Here is a 22,054-nt window from a genome sequence, read left to right on the forward strand (position 1 = left end):
TCTGACACTGTCATCAATGAAATTCTCTACTCTCTGAGACCTTTATGTAGACAGGGAATGGAGATAGGATGGATAAAAATCCTCTGTAATCTAATTTGGCACACAGGGACTGAATGTCAACTGAGCCGGGCTCTGTGCAATGCACTTCTCCTTGAGAAATGTTTCCCTGTGTCCTTTTTTTCCCTCTGTTCTTTCCCAAATCTACAGCAAACTGTTAAGTAAATTTAGTCTTAAAAGTTGCCTGTTACTCTTTTTTTTTTTTGAGATGGAGTCTCACTCTGACACCCAGACTGGACAGTGCAGTGGTGCGATCTCAGAGCTCACTGCAACCTCCGCATCCCAGGCTCAGGTGATCCTCCCACCTCAGCCTCCCGAGTAGCTGGGGTTATAGGCACACCACCGTGCCTGGCTAATTTTTGTATTTTTAGTAGAGATGGGGTTTCACCATGTTGGCCAGGCTGGTCTCGAACTCCTGACCTCAAGTGATCCACCCACCTCGGCCTCCCAAAGTAATGGGATTACAGGCATGAGCCACTGCACCCAACCATGATTCTCATATTTCTTTTTGAGTACCTAGAAACAAATTTTACACAATTTTATAAAGTCTCTTTAATTCTGCATGTGTTTGTGTATGTATGTAAGAACAACCAATAGAAGCATTATCACTTTTTTTAAAGTAAAAGCCTATTTTTAAAAATAAAAAAATGGGTGTTTTAAGTTGTTTTTACCTCATTTCAGAACACATTCTGGGGATCTGAGCTGTATACATTGTAGGCCTCCATTAAAAATACTTCATTTTAATTGCACATCTGATTTGTAGAATTTGAGATTTTTCATGTGTAAAAACTAGAGAAAGCACCTATATAGGACAGTAAACTTGTACTCTCTTATTTCCATCTGTACCGATAACTACATTGCCACAACTTTTGTATCCTGTTTGAAAATAGACACATTAAAATCATATAAAGTGGGCTGGGCACAGTGGTTTATGCCTGTAATCCCAGCACTTTGGGAGGCCAGGTTGGGCGGATCACTTGAGGCCAAGAGTTCGAGACCAGCCTGGCCAACATGGTGAAACTCTCTACTAAAAATACAAAAAATTAGCCAGGCATGGTGGCGGGTGCCTGTAATCCCAGCTACTTGGGAGGCTGAGGCAGGAGAATCGTTTGAACCCGGGAGGCGGAGGTTGCAGTGAGCCAATATCACACCATTGCACTCCAGCCTGGGCAACAAGAGCAAAACTCCATCTCAAAAAATAAAATAAAAATAAAATCATAAAAAGTGGAAATGCTTTGCCTCCTAGAGGTAAAAATGGACCCCTTTAAAAAATATTCTAAATACAATTTGCCATACTTTTTGTGTATATCTAATTCCATTCCATGTTTTATCATATAAGATGTGTGTCTGGACCTTTTTTCAAAAACAGCATGGTATATTAGAAAAAGCACAGTTTTCAGATTTACAAGATCTGAGTACTAATCCTGTTACCAATACTTATCAACTTCATGACCTTCAGCTAAAATACTATATATACCTCTTTGTGGCTAGTTTTCTTTTGTATAAAATTAGGACTACTAAATACCCACTGACTTACCTGCCTAGTTGGGATTAAGAAAGTTAATTGAGCTATTCTGGTAAAAGGCCCGGCACAGGAGGTAACATGGAATAGTTACTCGCTGTTTATGCCTCTCCTTCTTCCAAAGCCTTTCTCTTATACTCACCAAGCCAGCCTTCTTTGGACAGGGGTTCAGCAACCCACATCATTGTTTTGCTCAGCAGTGCTTCCTGTTTGGACCACACTGCCCTGCTTCCTCTGCCTGTAGCCAGTGATTAGTTTTTATTTCCCCACTTATTTAAAGGAAATAAACAGCATATATATATAAGAATCTCTTAGTAATCAGTAGAACTTTAACTATGCATATGTTAGATTCCTGTTACCAGTCACAACTGTATCATTCCTACCCCTTTTTCTGGATCTTTCTTTTCACTAAATATATTTTTTCCTTTAGGGCTTATTTACTGTTGCACTAGGGCTGTTAAGGGAAGTGAGCTTCCTCTTCCAGTGTCACTTTCTAGGACAGAATGTATGTCCAGTAAGTGACACCAAAAGGAATCTCACAGAACAATGCCAAATCTATGGGCTTCAAAAGTTGTTCTGTTCTGTGTTGGGTTGTCTGACATAGAAAAAGGCATTGCAGCAAAAGTTGAGAAAAATAACTATGTGAGGGTTATATCGGAGGAGGAGGAAGAGGAGACAGAAGAGAAAGGAAATGAAGGGATAGGAGAAGTGAAGTGGAGTGGGGGAAGAGACAAAACGTTCAGAGCATTCTTGCAAAGAAAAGCCAGTAAGGAGTTTTCTTACACGGAAGAAAGACGAGATTAGAGTAAGGCTCTGCTCCTCAATTTAGACTAATAGTATTGGTAGCTTTCATTTTGTTATCAGCTTTTATAGTCCTATATTAGACCATTTATCATACATTACCCTGTTGAATCCTCAAGGTAGGTATTATATGCTACTCACTAGTTATATGACCTTGGTTAAGTTGCAAGCCTCTCTAGCGTCAGTTTCTTGTTAGAGAAAATACTTCATGCCTTAAAGACATGGTTGTGAGAATTCAGTTAGGTAATGTATGGAAAGCCCTTAGACTCATTAACGACTGTGATTACTGTTGTGAAGAAATTGAAGCTCATAGAGGTTAAAAAAATTTGCCAAATATTACATAGCTAGCAAGTAGCTGAATTGGAATTTCATTCAGTCATACTGACAGTGGTCTTTTCATATTCTTTACTGTCTCTTGGGAGTTGCCAAAGTAAGATTTTACCATGGATATTTATGATGAAGCACTGTTCTTTAAAGTATGGTGACTTCTATCTCAAAACTTAAAGAAAATCAAAGGTTCAATGAAAAAAATCTCCTTCAACTGGGTCACCAGTGACTTTGACAGTGACTTTGATACATGCATTTTACATAGGATAATAGAAAAATGTCTCTTAATCTCTACTAATTCTCTTGCTGGTCCACATCAGCCATCCGATTTGTCTTTACCTTCTGTAATGTTTTATTACCCATGCTTTTACCTCTGGAAATTCTAATATACACATTGGAGGAAGATCACGTAGTTGCCATTCAGGAGTCTAGAAGATGAGGGAAAGAGTGACTGGGAGGGCAGGGAAGAGCCAGCACTGTTTATCTCTTTGGTAAGCCGAGGTGAAGGAAAGGGAAGCGAGTGGAGGAAAGAGGCCAGAACATTCTGTGATCCCCTCTGTTTCCATCTTCACTGGGTTCTTCTCTGATCACCTCTCATGAGCAGTTTTTGGTTAGTCAGTGATCAGGGTGGTGCAGAGAGGGAAGGAATCATTTCCAAATGCAACTGACTTGTTATGTATTTTGTGAAATACCTCCACCTCACTGCTCTGTGAGACTGGCAGAAAAATAATACTTTTGATATGCTGTTTTATTTATCTACAGTCTGTCATGATATACTTTGATGTAAGTTTTTAATTTTGCTTCAGCTCTCAGCTCCTCTTGCTGTTACAGCTCAGGGTCAGCAATGAGGTTAGCCACAGTAGCACAAAACAATTTTCTGTTTGTACAGCCCAGGTAACATTTGGATGAGGATTAAATTTTACGACATTTTCTACTAGCACAAGCCTATTATTTCTAATGAGTTTTAAATTGCTTCAAGAACATGTATTTCAAAACTTAGTGCTATGATCCGTTCAGCCTGAGCAACTTAATAAAAGAAATTCCTTTCTTAAATTTTTGGTTAAAATGTTGCATGCAGTGTAATAAATGTTATTACTTTGGAAACCTACTTCTCAGTTTTAAGAACTGGATGATTTTTATGTTCAATTTCCATTTGTCTAATCTTTCCTTCTCTTTGCCTCTGGGTCCTGGTATCTTTAGTGACATCTGTTGGTTGAAGAGTGCACAGAAGGGAGAAATAATGATGGTTTTCATAAGATTGGCCAAAATAGAACTGCCTTCATTCCTTCCTTAGGTACCTGATTTAAGAACGCAATATGTAAAGATTCTAAACTTTAAAAATGGATAGTACAAGCTATGGTTATTCACTGTCGTAAGAATTTACATCAGGATTCTTTTAAGCAGTATATGCTCTGGGTGTATGTAAGGTATAACTTAATATGCATAAATTGAATTTGTAAAGTGATATACAAGCCACTATTACTCGTCATCACCTAGATAGCAGGCCATTGGTTTTCACCCTTGGTTTTGCAGAGCTGTAGAGGCCTGTGAAAGTGCCACAGCAGCCCTCCAGAAAAAGGGGGAAAGAGGACCACTTTGCCACCTTGACCAGAACCACCCAGCTATGTAGTTACACTAGACTTGTTCATAAAAGCTATCACCTCTTAGGACTTTTTTTAAAAAAGAGGCTGAAAATCACTTGCATGTACTATTAGAAGTATTGTAAGAATGGAAGATTAGGATTGTATACAGGCATACTTCTTTTTGTTGTACTTTGCAGATACTGTGTTTTTTATAAATTGAAGGTTTGCAGCAACCCTGCATGGAGCAAGTATATCAGTGCCAGCATATGATTACTTTGTGTCTCGGAGTCATATTAATAAATGTGTGTTCTGACTGCTCTATTCTGGCCATTCCCCATCTCTTCCCTTCTCCTCCCGCCTCCCTATTCTCTGACACAGCAATATTGAAATCAGGCCAGTGAATAACCCTACAATGGCCTACAAGTATTCAAGTGAGAGGAAGAGTTGTACATGTCTCACGTTAAATCAAAAGCTGGAAATGATTAAGCTTAGCGAAGAAGGCCTGTCAAATGCTGAGACAGGTCAAAAGCTAGGCCTCTTGCACCAAACAGCCAAGTGGTGAATGCAAAGGAGAAGCTCTTGAAAGAAATTAAAAATTCTACACTAGCAAACACACAAATGATTAAAAAAAAAAAAATGAAACAACCTTATTGCTGACACGGAGAAGGTTTTAGTAGTCTGAGATCAAACCAGTCATAATATTCCCTTAAGGCAAAGCCTAATCCAGAGCAAGGCTCTAACTCTGTTCACTTCTATGAAGGCTGAGAGAGGTGAGGAGGCTACAGAAGAAAAGTTGGAAGCTAGCAGAGGTTGGTTCATGAGGTTTGCAGAAAAAGGCACCTCCGTAACATCAAAGTGCAAGGTGAAGTAGCAAGTGCTGATGGAGAAGCTGCAGTGAGTTGTCATGAAGATCTAGCTAAGATTCATTTTGATGAAGGTGGCTACACTAAACAACATTTTTCACAGAGACAAAATGCTATTGGAAGAAGATGCCATCTAGGACTTTCACAGCTAGCGAGGTGTAAAGTCAGCGCTTGGCTTCAAAGGACAGGCTGACTCTTCTTGTTAGGGGTTAATGCTGACAGTGACTTGAAGTTGAAGCCAATGCTCATTTACCATTTTGAAAATCCGAGGGCCCCTAAGAATTATGCTAAATCTACTCTGCCTGTGCTCTAGAAGTATAGCAACAAAGACTGGATGACGGCGCATATGTTTACAGCATGCTCTACTGACTACTTTAAGCCCACTTTTCCTACTGCTCAGAAAAAGATTCCTTTCAAAAGGTTACTGCTCACTGACAGTGCACCTGGTCACCCAGGAGCTCTGATGGAGATGTACAAGGAGATTAATGTTGTTTTCATGTCTGCTAACACAACATGCATTCTGCAGCCCATGGACCAAGGAGTAATTTTGACTTTCAAGTCGTATTATTTCAGAAATACATTCTGTAAGGCTGTAGCTGCCATAGATAGTGATTCATCTGATGGATCTGGGCAAAGTAAATTGAAAACCTTCCAGAAAGGATTCACTATTCTAGATGCCATCAAGAACATTTGTGATTCACAGGAGGAGGTGAAAATCAACATTTAGCAGGAGTTTGGAAGAAGTTGATTCCAACCCTCATGGGTGACTTTGAAGAGTTCAAGACTTCAGGGGAGAAATTAACTGCAGATGTGGTTGAAACAGCAAGAGACCTACAATTAGAAGTGGAGACTGAAGATGTGACTGAACTGCAGCAGTCTCATGATAAAACTTGAATGGATGAGGAGTTGCTTCTTCTGGATGACCAAAGAAAGTGGAGTCTTCAGATGGAATCTGCTTGTGGTAAAAAGCTTTAAAATATTATATAACCTTAGTTGATAAAGTGGCAGCAGAGTTTGAGAGGTTTGACTCCAGTTTTTAAAGAAGTTCTCCTGTGGGTCAAATGCTATCAAACAGCATCATATGCTACAGAGAAATCTTTTGTGAAAGGAAGTCAATTGATGCAGCAGATTTCATTGTTGTCTTATTTTAAGAAATTGCCACAGCCACCTCAACTTTTGGCCACTACCCTGATCAGTCAGCAGCCATCAACCTCGAGACCAGCCTTCCACCAGAAAGAAGATTACAACTTGCTGAAGGCTCAGATGATTGCCAGCAATTTTTAGCAATAAAACATTTTTAATTATGGTATGTACATTATTATTTTAGACATAAGGTTGTTGCACACTTAATAGACTACAGTACAGTGTAAACTTTTATATGCACTGAGAAATCAGAAAAAAATTGTGTGACTAACTTTATTGGGATATTTGCTTTATTGTAGTGGTCTGGAACTGAACTCACAATATTTCCAAAGTGTGCCTATAGTTATGTATAAATGATACTTATGTATAAATGCTTACAAGAAGATAGCTAAATAATTCATTGGTCTTGAAATAACTAGAGAGTTAATAAAATGTCACCAAAAATAACAGTTCTCGAGAGAATAGATTATCCAGGAACTATGGATATGGTCTTCGAGCTTATCAGTTGGTTAAGGCATATGATAACAAAGTAGCAAAGAGTAAGGTTCACAGAAGTCTTGTGGATGCAGTGGAATGATCAACACCTTGGGATCCCAAAACCAGGATCAGGTGGCTTACAAAGCAAGGCCTTCAGGATGATAGCTGAACACATGCTTAGATTTCAGTGGATTCCTTCATCCATGCACGTAACATTTGTTGAGCATTTACTTTTTTGTTGTTTTTTTGTTTTTGTTTTTTTCAGTCTTGCTCTGTTGCCCAGGCTGGAGTGCAATGGCACGATCTTAGCTCATTGCAACCTCCACCTCCTGGGTTCAAGCGATTCTCCTGCCTCAGCCTCCCGAGTAACTGGGATTATAGGCGCCCGCCACCACACCTTGCCAATTTTCGTATTTTTAGTAGAGATGGGGTTTCACCATGTTGGCCAGGCTGGTCTCAAACTCCTGACCTGAAGTGATCTGCCCACCTCGGCCTCCCAAAGTGCCGAGATTACAGGCACGAGCCACTGCGCCTGGCTGAGCATTTACTGTTAATATGTTTCTGATCCTGTGAGAGATAGGAAGATAAATAAGATGCAAAAGGAAAAAAAAAAAGAATCCACCTGGGCGCAGTGGCTCATACCTGTAATCCCAGCACTTTGGGAGGCCAAGGCGAGTGGGTCACCTGAGGTTGAGAGTTCAAGACCAGCCTGACCAACATGGAGAAACCCCATCTCTACTAAAAATACAAAATTAGCCAGGCATGATGGTGCATGCCTATAATCCCAGCTACTCAGGAGGCTGAAGCAGGAGAATTGCTTGAACCCAGAAGGCAAAGGTTGCAGTGAGCCGAGATCGTGCCATTGCATTCCAGCCTGGGCAACAAGAGCGAAACTCCATCTCAAAAAAAAAAATCTTACTGATTCTTCCCTTAAGGAACTTAGGTCCAGCAGAGGAGTCAGACAAATGAAGAAAGAATTATGATGTGTTGTGCTATGTGTTATCCTTGAGAAGCATTTAGAGTGCCATAGGAGCCCAGAAGAGATTTCTAGCTGAAACTGGGGGTTTAGAGAAGGCAATATTTCTTGAAGGGAAAAGAATAAGGCTCAGAAGTTTTAGAAGGGCATTTAAAGAAGAGAATAGATTTTACAAAGCACGTAAATATAGAACAGCCTGGTTGGTTAGGAAACTTAAGGAATTTCAAAATTGCTGAAGACTAAAGCTAATAATGTTAAGGAGCTTTAGGCAGTGAGAGACGACCAGTTATGTAGTAACTTTTGGGTCAAAGTAAAGAATTACAACTTTAGGCTGGGCACAGTGACTCATACCTGTAATCCCAGCACTTTGGAAGGCCAAGGTGTGTGGATCACCTGAGGTCAGGAGTTCAAGACCAGCCTGGCCAACATGACGAGACCCCGTCTCTACTGAAAATACAAAAAAATTAGTCAGGTGTGGTGGCGGGCACCTGTAATCCCAGCTACCTGGGAGGCTGAGGCAGGAGAATTGCTTGAACCTGGGAGGCAGAGGTTGCAGTGAACTGAGATCGCACCTTTGTGTTCCAGCCTGGGCGACAGAGCAAGACTCTGTTAAAAAAAAAAAAAAAAAAAGTGTTACAACTTTATCCTTAAAGATATATACATTCCTTAAGGAAAATACTGGATGGTATGACCATATTTACATTTTTGAGAAACCACTTTGATAGCGTTTTGGTAGGTGAATTATTTGGTGTAAAGCTAGAAGAGAAAGGAACAGAATTAGGCTTTTTTTGGTTTTGTTTTGTTTTTTGTTGAGACAAGATCTCACTCTGTCACCCAGGCTGGAGTGCAGCGTCATGATCATAATTCACTGAACCCTTGAAGTCCTGGGCTCAGGTGATCCTCCTGCCTCAACTTCCTGAGTAGCTGGGACTACAGGCTCGTACCACCATGCCTGGTTTTTTTTTTTTTTTTTTTTAATTTTAAGTAGAGTTGGGGCCTCACTGTGTTGCCCAGGCTTTTCTCAAACTCCTTACCTCAAGCAATCCTCCCCACTCAGCCTCCCAAAGTCCTTGGATCACAGGCTTGAGCCACCACGCATGGCCAGAATTGTTATTTAAATTAGCATACAATCTTAGTAGACATAAAATTATGTCTACTCTTCCTTTCCCTATCTCAACATGATTCCCTCCTATATGATAATGTGATTTTACAAAATTTATATTATCACACAAAGAAAAGTATACCAGTTCTTGGAAATTTATAGAATCTTGTGTACTGTTTTGTACCAAATACTACTCTAAGACTATACGTAGGATCCTTGCCATCTTCAATATAGTTTTCTTTTTGTTAATATTCAGTCTGGGACAAGACATTCCCCAATACCTAATTCTATTGTTTGCACATGAGATCACTCAAGAAGTGGTTGCGTCTGACTGAGAGACTAGAAGTAGGTTTTGCTGGTAACTACCAGTTAACAATTGTGCGTCTAGTTGAAATTGCTTTCAACAAATAAGAAAAAATATATAATGATTTCAGAATAAACTCTGTAAGCTTTAAATACTGGGAATTCATTTTTTTTCTTTTTTGGTTACTTGGTATGGCTCCATGGAAAAGCAAGAATTATAAAAATGTCCATAACCTTTATAAACTCATTTCTATTTTTCTTCTTGTGTTGGAAATGATCTAATAATGGAAATAATCTAATGATAGAGGACAGCTAACTACAGCTAAACATCCTTGATGTTACATTATTCATAATAGTGAAAAACAGGAAAACAAAATGCTACAAATAGCAAAATGCTTGAAATAACATAGAAGGATATATCAGTTCAATGGAATAAATTGCAACCATTAAAAATTATCTTTTAAGATTACCTAGCTTATGGGAAATATAAATAATACCGTGTAAAGGTAGAATTCAAATTTCACCTATGCTCTAGGTCTTGTTAGATTTCTATATACGTGGCAACAATTGAAAGAAAACAGAAACTTCAAAATAGTTTGAAATATTGAGGTTGAAAGTTAATGTTTTTAAGATTTTTATATCTACTAATATGCTTATAAAATAACCTATACAAAATCTTTTATTCATAAAAGGTAGTGAATCATACTTAAATTTGTAATTAAATTATTGGACAACATTACTGTGAGAGTTCAGAAACAAAATTACATCAGTGCTGAAATTCCGTCTTCTATGTCAGCAACTTATGCTGTAAAGTTAAGGAAGGTGTGGAACCACCATAAGCATACAGCCTGGGGGCCACTTGTACTACCTTGTCTTTTTCTATCATGTTTTTCTGTACCTATCACTTTCTTTCTCATCTTTTTTCATGCAAAATAATTTTTTTTCTTTTTTTGCTTTTCTCTAACTGTAAAATAATATACTCATGGGGGGTGGAAATCCAGCAATGTTATTTCAAAATAAATTCTGTAAGTTTTAAATATTTCATTTTTCACATGGTACAGGAAAAGAAAACCCCCCCATTCACCACCCAAAGTTAACCATTATTAACAGTTTAGTGTATGTGCCCTTCTATACTTTCTATGTGTACATATACACATATTTTTCCCAAAAGTGATATCATAATATACTTGCTATTCTATAATTTGTTGTTTTTTATTTATATTATGGTCATTGTTCTATGTTAACATATATAAATCTACCTCATCTTTTTAAATAGCTGCAAAATATTCCATTTTATGGTCATACTATAATTTATTAATTGCCTTTAGCTGAACATCTGCTTTTCCATTATCATACATAGTGCTTCAGTCAATAACTGTACATTCAGCTTTGTGAGTTTCAGTCATTCATTCAACAAATGTGTTATAAGAACAGCAGGTGCTGTTCTAGGTTCTTTGGATACCTCAGTGGGCAAACCAAAAAAGAAGTTAACTAGTAATTAGAAGGTAGGCTGGGCGCAGCTGCTTATGCCTGTAGTCCTAGCACTTTGGGAGGCTGATGCAGGAGGATTGCTTGAGCCCAGGAGTTTGAGAGTAGCCTGGGCATCACAGTGAGACCCCGTCTCTATAAAAAAAAAATTAGAAAAGAAAAAGAAGGTAGTAAGTGCTATAAAAAAAAGAAAGAAAGAAAGAGAAAGAAAGAAAAAGGAGGGAAGGAAGGAAGGAAAGAAAGAAAGAAAAAGAAAGAAAGAGGGAAGGAAGGAAAGAAAGAAAGAGAAAGAAAGAAAGAAAGAAAGAAAGAAAGAAAGAAAGAAAGAAAGAGAAAAAGAAAGAAAGGAAAGGGAGAGAAAATAGATTAGGATAAGGGGGCATCTAAGTCCCAGAGAGTGAAACAACAGAAACTCTGATTCATTGCTGGTAGAACGCAGAGTGGTGCGGCCACTTTAGAAGACAGTTTGGCAGCTTCTTATGAAACTAAACACAGTCATTGTACGATCCAGTAATCATGCCCCTTGGTATTTACCCAAAGGCATCGAAAACTTATGGTCACACAAAAACATGCACACTGATATTTATAGCAGCTTTATTCTCAATTGCTAAAACTGATTTTCAATAGGTGAGTGGATAAATAAACAATGGTACACCCAGACAATGGAATGTTATTCAGCACCAAAAAAAAATGAATAAAGCTATAAAATTACAAAAAGATATGTAGGAACCGCAATACCTCTTACTGAGTGAAAGAAGCCAATCTGAAAAGCCTTACATATTGTATAATCCCAACTACGTGACATTCTGGAAAAAGGAAAACTATGAAGACAGTAAAAGCTCAGTGGCTGCCAGTGGTTAGGGGACAGTGAAGGATGAATAGGCAGAGCAGAGGATTTGGGGGCATTGAAACTCTGTGTGATACTATAATGGTGGCTGCATGTTCATTATACATTTGTCCAAACCCATAAAAGGTACACCACCAACAGTGAACGCTGATGTAAACTATGACATTGGCTAATAATGGTATGTCAATATAGGTCCAGATTGTAACAAATGCACCACTCTAGTGGGGGATGTTGATAGTAGGGAAGCTGTGCATGTGTGGGGGCAGGAGATGTATAATCGCTGTACCTCTCTCTCAGCTTTGCTGTGATCCTTAAACTCCTTATTAAAAAAAAGAAAAATACACACACACATCTTAAGTACCAGGGATTTAGGGACATGTTGCATTATTAGAGTGGCCAAGGTAGGTCTCATTGAAAATATGACATTTGAACAAAGACTTCCAGTAAATGAGGGTGTTAGTCACGTGGATTTCTTGAAGACCAGTCTAGGCTGAGGAAATAGCCAAGTGGTAGAGTCTTAAGGTGGGAGCGTATCTGGCATGTCTGAAGGGCAGCAAGGAGGTCAGTAGCTGAAGCAGATTGAACAAAAGGGACAGTAATAACAAGAACAGTATCATATAAGGCCTGTAGCCCACTAACATCACTTTGACTTTAACTCTAAATAAAATAGAGGTCCTCTAGAACATACTGAGCACAGGAATGACATGACCTGACCTAAGTTTTTAAAAAATTACTCAGGCTGCTATATTAAGGATAGACTATAGAGGATTAAAGGTATAAGCAAGGAAGTCAGATAAGACAATATTGCAGTAATTCAAGCAAAGTTTGATACTGGCTTTGAACAAAGTAATAGCAGTGGGAGTGGTCAGATTCTGGATATATTACGAAAGTAAGACAAATCAGATTTCTTGATTCATTAGGTGAATGGTAGGACAGAAAAAATGTAGTCAAGAGATTTGAGCACAAGCAACTAGAAAGAAGTAGTTGCCATCAACTGAGATGGAGAAGGCTAAGATGGGTGTGGGGGACCAAAGTTCCCTTTTGGTTATGTTGAATTTGAGATGTCCATTAATACCCAAGTAGAGATGTTGAATGCCAATATGGATTTTTGATTCTGGAGTTTGGAAAATAGGTCTAGGGAGTCCTTTGACTCATAGATGATATTTAAAGCTGCAGAACTAGGTAAGAACTAGGAATGAGTGTGCATGCTTCATCAGCACACCTACTAGAACTAGGGGTGAGTGTAAATATAGAAGAAGACTTAGGTTTGAGTTCTGGTGCACTCCAATGTTGGAAGGTAAGAAAGAAGAAGGAACTGGCAAAGAAGAGTGAAAAGGAGCGAACACTGAAGAAAATTGAGAGAATGTGTCTTGGAAGACGAGGTGGTCACCTATGACCTATCAAAAGCTGCCAGTCAATCAAGTAAGATGAAGGCTAAGCGTCAACCATTACATTTAGCAACCGGAAGTCACTAGTAACCTTGAAAAGAGCACTTTGAGTGGAGCGGGCATAAAAGAGAGTGAGAAGAGAAGAAATGGAGACAATGAATTGAGCAATATCTAGCAGGGGAAGTCAGGCCAAGAGAAGGTTTTGCATGTGTCTTTTTTTTTTTTTTTCATGGAAGAGACAACAGTGTGACTTGTATTCTGATGAGAATGAGCCAATAGCAAACAGAGAAACAAACAAGATTGCATAGTAGAGAAGGACAAAAATTGTTGGTGCCTTGTCCTTAAGCACGTAAGAGAGAGGAGATGGGAACTAGTTGGACATGTTGAGGAATTGACTTTTACTAAAGACAGTATATGTGAGTGCAAATGCTAGTAGAAAGGTATAAATAGTAGGGAATATTAGTATTAGAATATAGAAATTGATGTACACACACATACACATATATTTTTTCAAGACGGGGTCTCACTCTGTCACCCAGGCTGGAGTGCAGTGGTGTGATCATGGCTCTCTGCAGCTTCAGCCCCCTGGGCTCAAGTGATCCTCCCACCTCAGCCTCCCAAGTAGCTGGGACTAATGATGCATGCCACTACACGTGGCTAATTTTTTGTAGAGATGGAATTTCGCCATGTTGTCCAGGCTGGTCTCAAGCTACTGGGCTCAAGTGATCCATCCGCTTCAACCTCCCAAAGGGCTGGGATTACAGATGCAAGCCATTTCACCCAGCCTTTTTGAAATATTTTAATAAGTGTCACCAAATTGCCTTCTAGAATGGTTATAATAATTTTATATTCCAAACAATTTTTTATTTTTCTACATCCTTATCAACACTGCATTGTGTTATCTTTTTCAATCTGAAAGGGAAATATTATGTTCCCTCCAGTCTTTACAGCTTCAATTCAGTCCCAAACCATTTATGTCCAGAGACCTTGCTGGTTTGCAGAGAGACAAGAGTGGATTGAGTGACCTGAAGTAAAGGAATGTCAGCAAGTTGCAGTTCTCTTCGCATAACTGCTCCTTCCAATGACAAGTGAAGACATTCTGCCTATACAGTTGTCAGCTAGCTATCAAATTCACTTTAAAATTTTAGAGATTAAAAGAGAAAAAGAAAAGGTAAATCAGTGTGATTGATTGCTTTGTAAGCCAAGAAATAACATTGTTTATACTGTTAGTTTCTCCTAGTATAAGATACTGCGGTGGTATATCTTATCCCTTGCATCACTTTTCTAAGTATTTTGAGGCGTAGCAAATTGGTGGAATGGGAAGCAAATAGCAAAACTGTAATCCCCTGCAGCTAATTCTCTATTGAAGAAACAGAAGAGGCTGTCAAATGATAGAGTATTGACCTTACTTTGAATTGTGTAAATGAAAAGGACTAGAGGGAAGTGACATTATTTTATACCGTACACACTCAGCTTCACCGCCTCCTCTTTTTGAGGCTATAGTTCCTCCAAATGTGAACTTACAGGAGAAAAAAAATGAGCCCCAAGTACTGTGTATTGTCATAGTTTACATTTATAGAGCACTGTGCCAGCTACTTTACATATGCTGTCTCCTTTACTCCACATAAGAGCCTTGTGAATTGTAGGTGTTGTTGTCTTCATTTTGTAGATGAGGAAACTGTGAATTACATAAGTTAATAATCTGCTTAGATACCTAGATAGTAAGGAAAGATCTAGGATTCAGGCCAGGTCAGTATGAGTCAAAAGCCCACACTGTAAATCAGTACCTTCTGTACTATATGTTTATCTTCTGTTACAGTATTATCTTATTATGTAGTTCTCCAGCTGAGGCCTGTGAAAGAAAGCCATTCTTTGGGTAATGGGAGTCTCTTGTGAAGAGGAAGACATTCTGGAGTCAGTCACTCAGCAAAAAGGATGGGTCTCAGGAGAAAAAATAATCTAAAAAAAAATACACCTGAGAGTCGGTCGCAGCTGAGCAGGAGATTTGACATCTTCGTATGTGTATCCCTCTTTAAAACTACGTCTTGAGAGTTGTCTAGAAGGGTACTTCTGAGTGCTGGAAGCTAATAACAACAACAAAGGCCTCTCCACGAACGACAGAGAGTGGAGGTGAAGAAGGAGAACCCCAAGCAGTTCTCTTAAGCTAATAATGAGGAAAATATTTCTAATAAGCCAAATTATGTAGATCAGGAATTATCTGTGCTCATTTCCTAGTTGTTTTCACTCATTATTTAATGAGATTTCTTATACTGCTACAGCAAGTACAAGGGTAAGAATGGGAATTCCATAGTACTTGTGCCTCCATTCCCCGTTATTGCCTTTGGCCAGGTTAACCATTCAATTCACAGTATTCTTTTCCCCTGAGCCCCACCATAGCCTCAGCAGCTATCTTACCCAGCTTAAGGATGTTACGGTATCTCTTTTCCCCTCCCCAAATTATGGCAAATGTACTCAGTGGGAAACAATTAGAGTTTTTCCTTTTAGTTCTAGCCTTTGAAAGTCTGTTTTATTTCATTAAAGTATGATTTATTTTTGTGCTGCTACAGTAGTACCAAAGTAGCAGCTGTTACTGGTTTTAGTAGCTGCTAACCTGGCAATGCCATCATCTCCTAGCTGTCCATCAGTGCAATGTAGATCTCCCTCTTAGAAAGGAAATGCTGACAAGGAAGGAACAGAACTTTCTAGGTGTGGAGTGGAGCAGGGAGGACAAGGAGGGATATCATACCTAGAGAGGAAGATCAAAAGCAAACCTAAGCCCTGTCACTTTTGTTTATACTAATGTGAGTCTGACTTCTAGATTTTCAGCTTTTTGAGGGCAGGATCAACAATTTCAGTAAGTATTGCTGAATAATACATATTGAGTAAAGCTGCATTCCAGTAAATAAATGGATAACATGGCCAAGCCTTCTTTTCCATGGTCTTTTATTGTCGCCATGGAATGCTGAGACACTTGAGCAAAATGAGGTAGTTTCCTATTTCAAAAGTATTCATCATTCTACTGTTGCAAGGTCAAAATAGTATATTAATTACTGTCTTAACCCATTTATGCCTAGTCTTCCATTATTAAGACGCTAAGCTTGTGGGAGTTACTTGTATCCTATTGCTCAAGGTCATCGCCAAGGTCTGATTTTTCACACAAAAAAATTTGCAACCTTCAGCATAAATGGGTTAATACAGATGTATCTGACATAGTCCAAAAGGCAGGACATATATGCCAAATTGCAATATTAACATAGAGATAACAGTTATGATTCTAAATAATGTTTCTTGATGATAGATTATCCAGTCCTTTACAGATTTTTTTTTCCCAATCAGGCAGTTCTTGGCCTGCCTATTTCATCTGTTGCTACAGAATATAGGACCTTTCCTTTCCCTATAAGGATATCAACATAAAAAGGCCCCAAAAGTTTTCTCACTTTTACCCTGGCCTTCCCAACAAACACAAAACCAGTGAAAATTACCAAAATTACCCTAGCTCTTTTCATCACATGGGTATACAGTGCTGTTCTTTTTTGGGAAAGGGAAGGAGGGAAAATGTCTAACCTTGGTTTAAATTGAATTTGAGGCAAAGGTAGAAAAACAGTGGTTTAGAACTGTTCTTTTCTGAAGTACCTGGCTTTCTTAGACCTTCATGCCTTTGCACTTCATCTACCCAGAGTACACTCCTCTTTTTCCAAGTCCATGTGGCAACTTCAATTATCCTTCAAACTTAGCCTGTTCTGTGAAGCCTTTCCCCCTGCCCTCCTGCCAAAGGAAAGTTAGTCTCTTTTTCTGTTCACATAACATCTTGACATACCTCTCTGATGGCATTTGTCACATTATATGGAATTATTTATTTACAGATCTATTTCCCCCAACAGACTGAACTCCCCCAGGGCAGAGATTTTATTTTATTCATTTGTTTATACTAACACCTGACACATAGTAGCTGTTAAATAAATGCTGTCATATTGAGTTGAATCTTTAAGCAACTATTATATCTCTCTAAGGTAAGTTACAATGAGATCATGAAAGAGGGTACAGAATTTGGTATTGAGTAAATTACAAGATATGCTTCAGCCTTCTAGACAGTGGTTTTGTCATTCAGATATATAAATTATAAACAAAGTCACATGGACTTGTAAGGCTACGCAGAAGAGAATATGCATATGGAAATGCTCCACATACATGGAACAGATCAAGAAGAGGGAACATTTACCCTGCGCTGGTCCTGTGTTTCATGCTCTGCTAGAAGTATTGGTCCTTCTTAACCTCTTAGTACACATGTGGTTACCATAATATATATATATATATATGTCAGTCAAGCTTCAAACCAGGAAAAACAAGCATGATAATACTCTTGGAATGGATAACTTATTTTAGGAATTAGACCTTATACAATCTTAGGCAAAGATGGCGAAATAGGGCCAAAGGGGGGAGTTGAAGGTTCAGGGGAAAAAAATCACTGATCAGCCCTCCTGAAATAATGGCATAGACAAGCTGAAATTTGCAGGGAAGTCTAGAAACCAGGCACATTTAGGTGCTAGAGTGGAACTATGACAGGATTAGGGGTGAGAAGGTAGCTGGTGTTATGGTATGGAAGTCAGTAGAAGGCTATTGCCTCTGCATAGCTATTGCTTCTGTAAGTGTGCTACCACCTATTTGGTGGTGGGCTTGGAGATATTGGTCAGCAGGGCTGGTAGTTCTAGACACAAACAAGACAAGGAAGAACAAGGACAAAGTGAAACCGAGCAGCATTTCTACCTCTTACTCTCACCACCTCTAACCACAGCAACCTTCAGAAAGTAACCTTCAGCTACTCCACTCCCAGCATCCAAATCTCACACAAATGTCTCTTTTGGCCAATTCTAGCCCACAACCATAAAGGGAAGTGGATTCTAAGAAACTTAATTCTTGTTAGCTAAGTTGACATGGCGTAAGCCACTATATTATACTTCTAAATTTTGTAAATTGAATTTAGTTTCAATTTTAGAAGCAATACGCATTTGACCAGGAAAAAGCAGAGGTAAGAAACATATATTACTTTATATTTTTTTAAAGCATTATCAAGTATTGCCTAATAACATACTTACTAGCACACATTTCAGAAACAGAAATTATTGATTGTAAATGCTAACTGCCGCAGAAGATTTTAGAGTGATCATGCAAACATTTCTTTGTCTTCTGATGGTCAACACAGAATTTAAGTACAATTTTTAAAACAATCATCTCTTGAGATCTTCTGAAGAAGGATCTAAGAAGAAAAAGGAAGTAATATTTACTGTACACTGCACCAAGAACTTCTGTGTGTGTTATTTCATTGAATTCATATACCAAACCTGTGAGGCTCCTAAAAATGAAGTAACTCAAGATCAAATTCGTATAAAAGGTTAAAAATTTGCCGAGAATTTAGGGTAATTTACGTCTCGGTCAGGTTATCTTTTTCTCTTGACTTAGTTTTATCCTACTTTTTAAAATTTTTTACTGACAGGATAACACATAAAGTAAAATGAATGAATCTTAAGAGTACAACTTAATGAAATTTTACGTATCTATGTATACATCTGTGTAGTCACCATGCAGATAAAAATATAGAGCTTTTCCAATATCCTTGATTGATTTTTCCTTGGGCCTTTTGTACTTCCAGGTAAACTGCCATATGTATTTATATTTTTTATTACAATGAATAAAAAAAGTTCTTAAAAATATGCTGGGAGGAAGTGAACATTAGCAGTAAAGTAAAAATGTTAAATAGTGTGTCCCACAACTGCTTTGAGTGACATCTACTTATGTCACTTTCTCTTTCTGCTTTTATCCTAAAACAGGTAATCAGATCCTGTCCCTGGGGAGCCTCTCAAAAGATCAGATTTATCCAATGAAACTCAAGGGCATCTCCATCTGCTATTCAGCTCTCAAGTCTGCCTTGTGTGGAAATTATGTCAGCTTTGGCGTCTTCAAGTTGTATGGGGACAACCATTTTGACAATGTACTCCAGGCCTTTGTCAAAATGCTGCTGTCAGTGTCCCACAGTGACTTGCTAGTAAGCAATCATGCATCATGGGAGTCTTTGTATGAAATGTGAAGTAACACCACCACAGGCCCAGAAGTGTTATAATGAAGCCCAGGGAGTTAGCCTAGAACATTTTATGTTTTAAGACAGCATACTTGATCTAACTTACAGAATTTGGAAAACTATAGTGGCTTTTTTTTTTTTTAACATCTCTGCCTGATTATACAGAAGCCAATATGTGCCCAATGTAGTAGTAGTAATTACTTGAGTAACATAGCCAAATCATGCCCAGGCTTAGTTCAGGCTTTCCCACCTGCTCCCACCCAAGGTTACAAGTAAAATCTGGAAGGCCTTTGTTAGTCAACCTGTGTAAGAGACGCTTCTTGATCTCCTAGTGGACTAGTGCATCATCTTCCACCTTTATAAACTAGTCTTGGAATGGCTGCATCTCAAGCCAAAGAGAGGACTTCCTTGTAGTAGAATGGGATGATCATTGAAGGATATGTCTGTTAGACAGAAATTACAAAGTAGAAACTTGAGTCAAATCAGCCATATGTTAAAATCACCTCATCAAAGAGTTACTTCACTGCAGTTACAGTCCACCAAGACAACTGGTGTGGTTCCAAGAATTTTTCTCTAATTTTTTTATTCTAATAGTCAAGCAAACCTTCAACTCAGTAATTCTCAAACTTGAAGGTGCATAAGACTCTCTTAACATGTATGTTAAAAATGTACATTTCAGAGCCTACACTAGAGCTTGTCATTTAGTGAGTCTGAAGTGGGGATCAGGAAACTGCGTTTTTAACAAGCACCCCAAGTGATTCCTATTGAGTTGGTCTTAACATCACTTTAAGAAATGCTCCTCTGGTTTCTCTTTTTTTTTTTTTTTTTTTTGGAGGCAGGGTCTTGCTGTGTTGCCCAGGCTGTTCTTAGACTCCTGGGCTTAAGCAATCCTCCTGCCTCAGCCTCCCAAGTAGCTGGAATTACCAGCATGAACCTCCATGCCCAGCTTCTCTAATTTATCTTACAATTGTGTTTCTTTGATACTGGTTTGGATTGCATTTGAGATTTTTCAGGTATCTTTCTCATGCACTTATCTTTTGCCTATAGTGTATGGTAAATATTAAGCCCTTTACCAAATTATTGTTTAGTTAGATGGATTCGCATTATATTAATACAACAGACTATGGTGCCAAATCCCATTGTAACAGCAAATGTCTTTGTGTTTAAAAAACCAACAAAAAAAGGTTTCCTAGCCACTGTTAAGCACTGTTCAGTGTTACAGTATTCCAATCCAGAAAAATAATTCACACAGTCTTCTAAATATCATACTGCAGGGATTTTACTTTTAAGTGCTAACCATATAAGGTAAAGAGATCAAGAGATTTCTATCAGAACCCCTTTAAATGCTGGATTGGGACTCATTATGTCATTTGCTCTATATATTTATTGACCTTGTGTTTAAATAAGTTTACAATTTCCAGTATTATAAATGACAATTTTCACTGGACTGTAACATGTATTTTTCTTCCCTGTGGCTTGACATTTAGTATATCTCTGTGTTGTAGCAATACCGGAAACTGAGCCAGTCTTATTATCCACTCCTGGAATGTCTCACTCAGGACCATATGAGCTTCATCATCAACTTAGAGCCTCCTGTACTCATGTATGTTCTCACATCTATCTCAGAGGGACTCACTACTCTTGGTAAGGATCATAGAGGTTTCCATAGGAAAAACTTGATTATGGGCTTTTAATGTGTGTGATTATTGAGACTATCATCCTACAAAGGGGGAAGAGATATTGTGAACCCAAACTGAAAGATTATTTTATAATTATTACTTGCAAGTGGGAAAAATGTATTTCTTCATATTTTGATACATAGTTATGTTTTAATCAGCTTTACTGAGATATAATTTATATACAATAAAATTCAGTGACTTTACGTGGATAGTTCAATGAGTCCTTATACAAATGTGTACATGCACACAAACAAAACCACCGCGACCAATATGTAGCACATTTTTATCACCACAAAAATCTCCTTTTTTTCTCCTTCTAATCAATCGCTTCCCCCTACCTCTCACCCCAGGAAACTAATGCCTGCTTTCTCTCACAATAGTTTTCTTTTTCCAGAATTACATTTAAGTGGAATTGTATAATATGAAGTTATTTGTGTCTGGCTTCTTTCATTTAGCACAGTGACTGAGATTTATTCATATTATTTTGAAAATCAATTAGTTTATTCCTTTCTGTTGCTGAGTATTATTCCATTGTATGGATTATTACAGTTTGTTTATTCACCAGCTGATGGACATTTGGGTTGCTTTCATTATTTGACTATTTTGAATACAGCTATTATGAACATTCCTATATAAGTATTTATGTAGTTAAATTTTTTTTATTTCTCTTGGGTACATACCTAGAAGTGGGATTTCTAGGTTATATGCTAAGTGTATTTTTAACATTATAAGAAACTAACAGACTGTTTCCCAGAGTGACAGTGACAGCATTTTGCTGTCAACAACAGTATATGAGGATTCCAGTTGCTCTGTATACTACTAACATTATTAACGTCTTTTTCATCTTAGCCATGATAGTGGGTGTGAGTAGAATCTTCAAGTTGACTAATCTTTTCTTCTGTGATACCTAATCTTCTGTTAATACTGTATTTGGGGCTGGATGTGGTGGCTCAGCCTGTAATCCCAGCACTTTGGGAGGCTGAGGCGGGTGGATCACCTGAGGTCAGGAGTTCAAGACCAGCCTGGCCAACATGGTGAAGCCCCATCTCTATTAAAAATACAAAAAAATTAGCCAGGCGTGATGGTGGGCGCCTATAATCCCAACTACTCAGGAGGCTGAGGCAGGAGAATCACATGCACCCAGATGCACCCCAGAGGCAGAGGTTGCAGTGAGCCAAGACTGCACCATTGCACTCAGCCTGGGCAACAAGAATGAAATTCTGTCTCAAAAATAAAAAATAAAAAGATTTTAGCTGGGCACGGTGGCTCATGCCTGTAATTCTAGCACTTTGGGAGGCTAAGGCATGGATCACCTGAGGTCAGGAGTTCAAGCCTAGGTTGGCCAACATGGTGAAACCCTGTCTCTATTGAAAATACAAAAAATTAGCCAGGTGTGGTGGTGCGCGCCTGTAGTCCCAGCTACTC

At 38.5% G+C, this 22,054-nt stretch overlaps 1 protein-coding gene across 7 annotated transcripts in view; it reads left to right on the forward strand.

The window, feature by feature from the left end:
- Nucleotides 1-22,054, forward strand: part of RANBP17 (RAN binding protein 17) — a 447,403-nt gene that overhangs the window by 361,034 nt on the left and 64,315 nt on the right. For all 7 annotated transcript variants that reach the window (XM_032158613.2, XM_058440137.1, XM_058440138.1 and 4 more), the window contains 2 exons: nt 18,703-18,917; nt 20,456-20,594. In XM_032158613.2, coding sequence (XP_032014504.1) covers nt 18,703-18,917; nt 20,456-20,594 — 354 coding nt within the window. The remainder of the gene's footprint in view (nt 1-18,702; nt 18,918-20,455; nt 20,595-22,054) is intronic.

Source organism: Hylobates moloch, unplaced genomic scaffold, assembly GCF_009828535.3.
Source record: "Hylobates moloch isolate HMO894 unplaced genomic scaffold, HMol_V3 SCAFFOLD_6, whole genome shotgun sequence".
In the NCBI taxonomy this organism is placed as follows: domain Eukaryota; kingdom Metazoa; phylum Chordata; class Mammalia; order Primates; family Hylobatidae; genus Hylobates; species Hylobates moloch.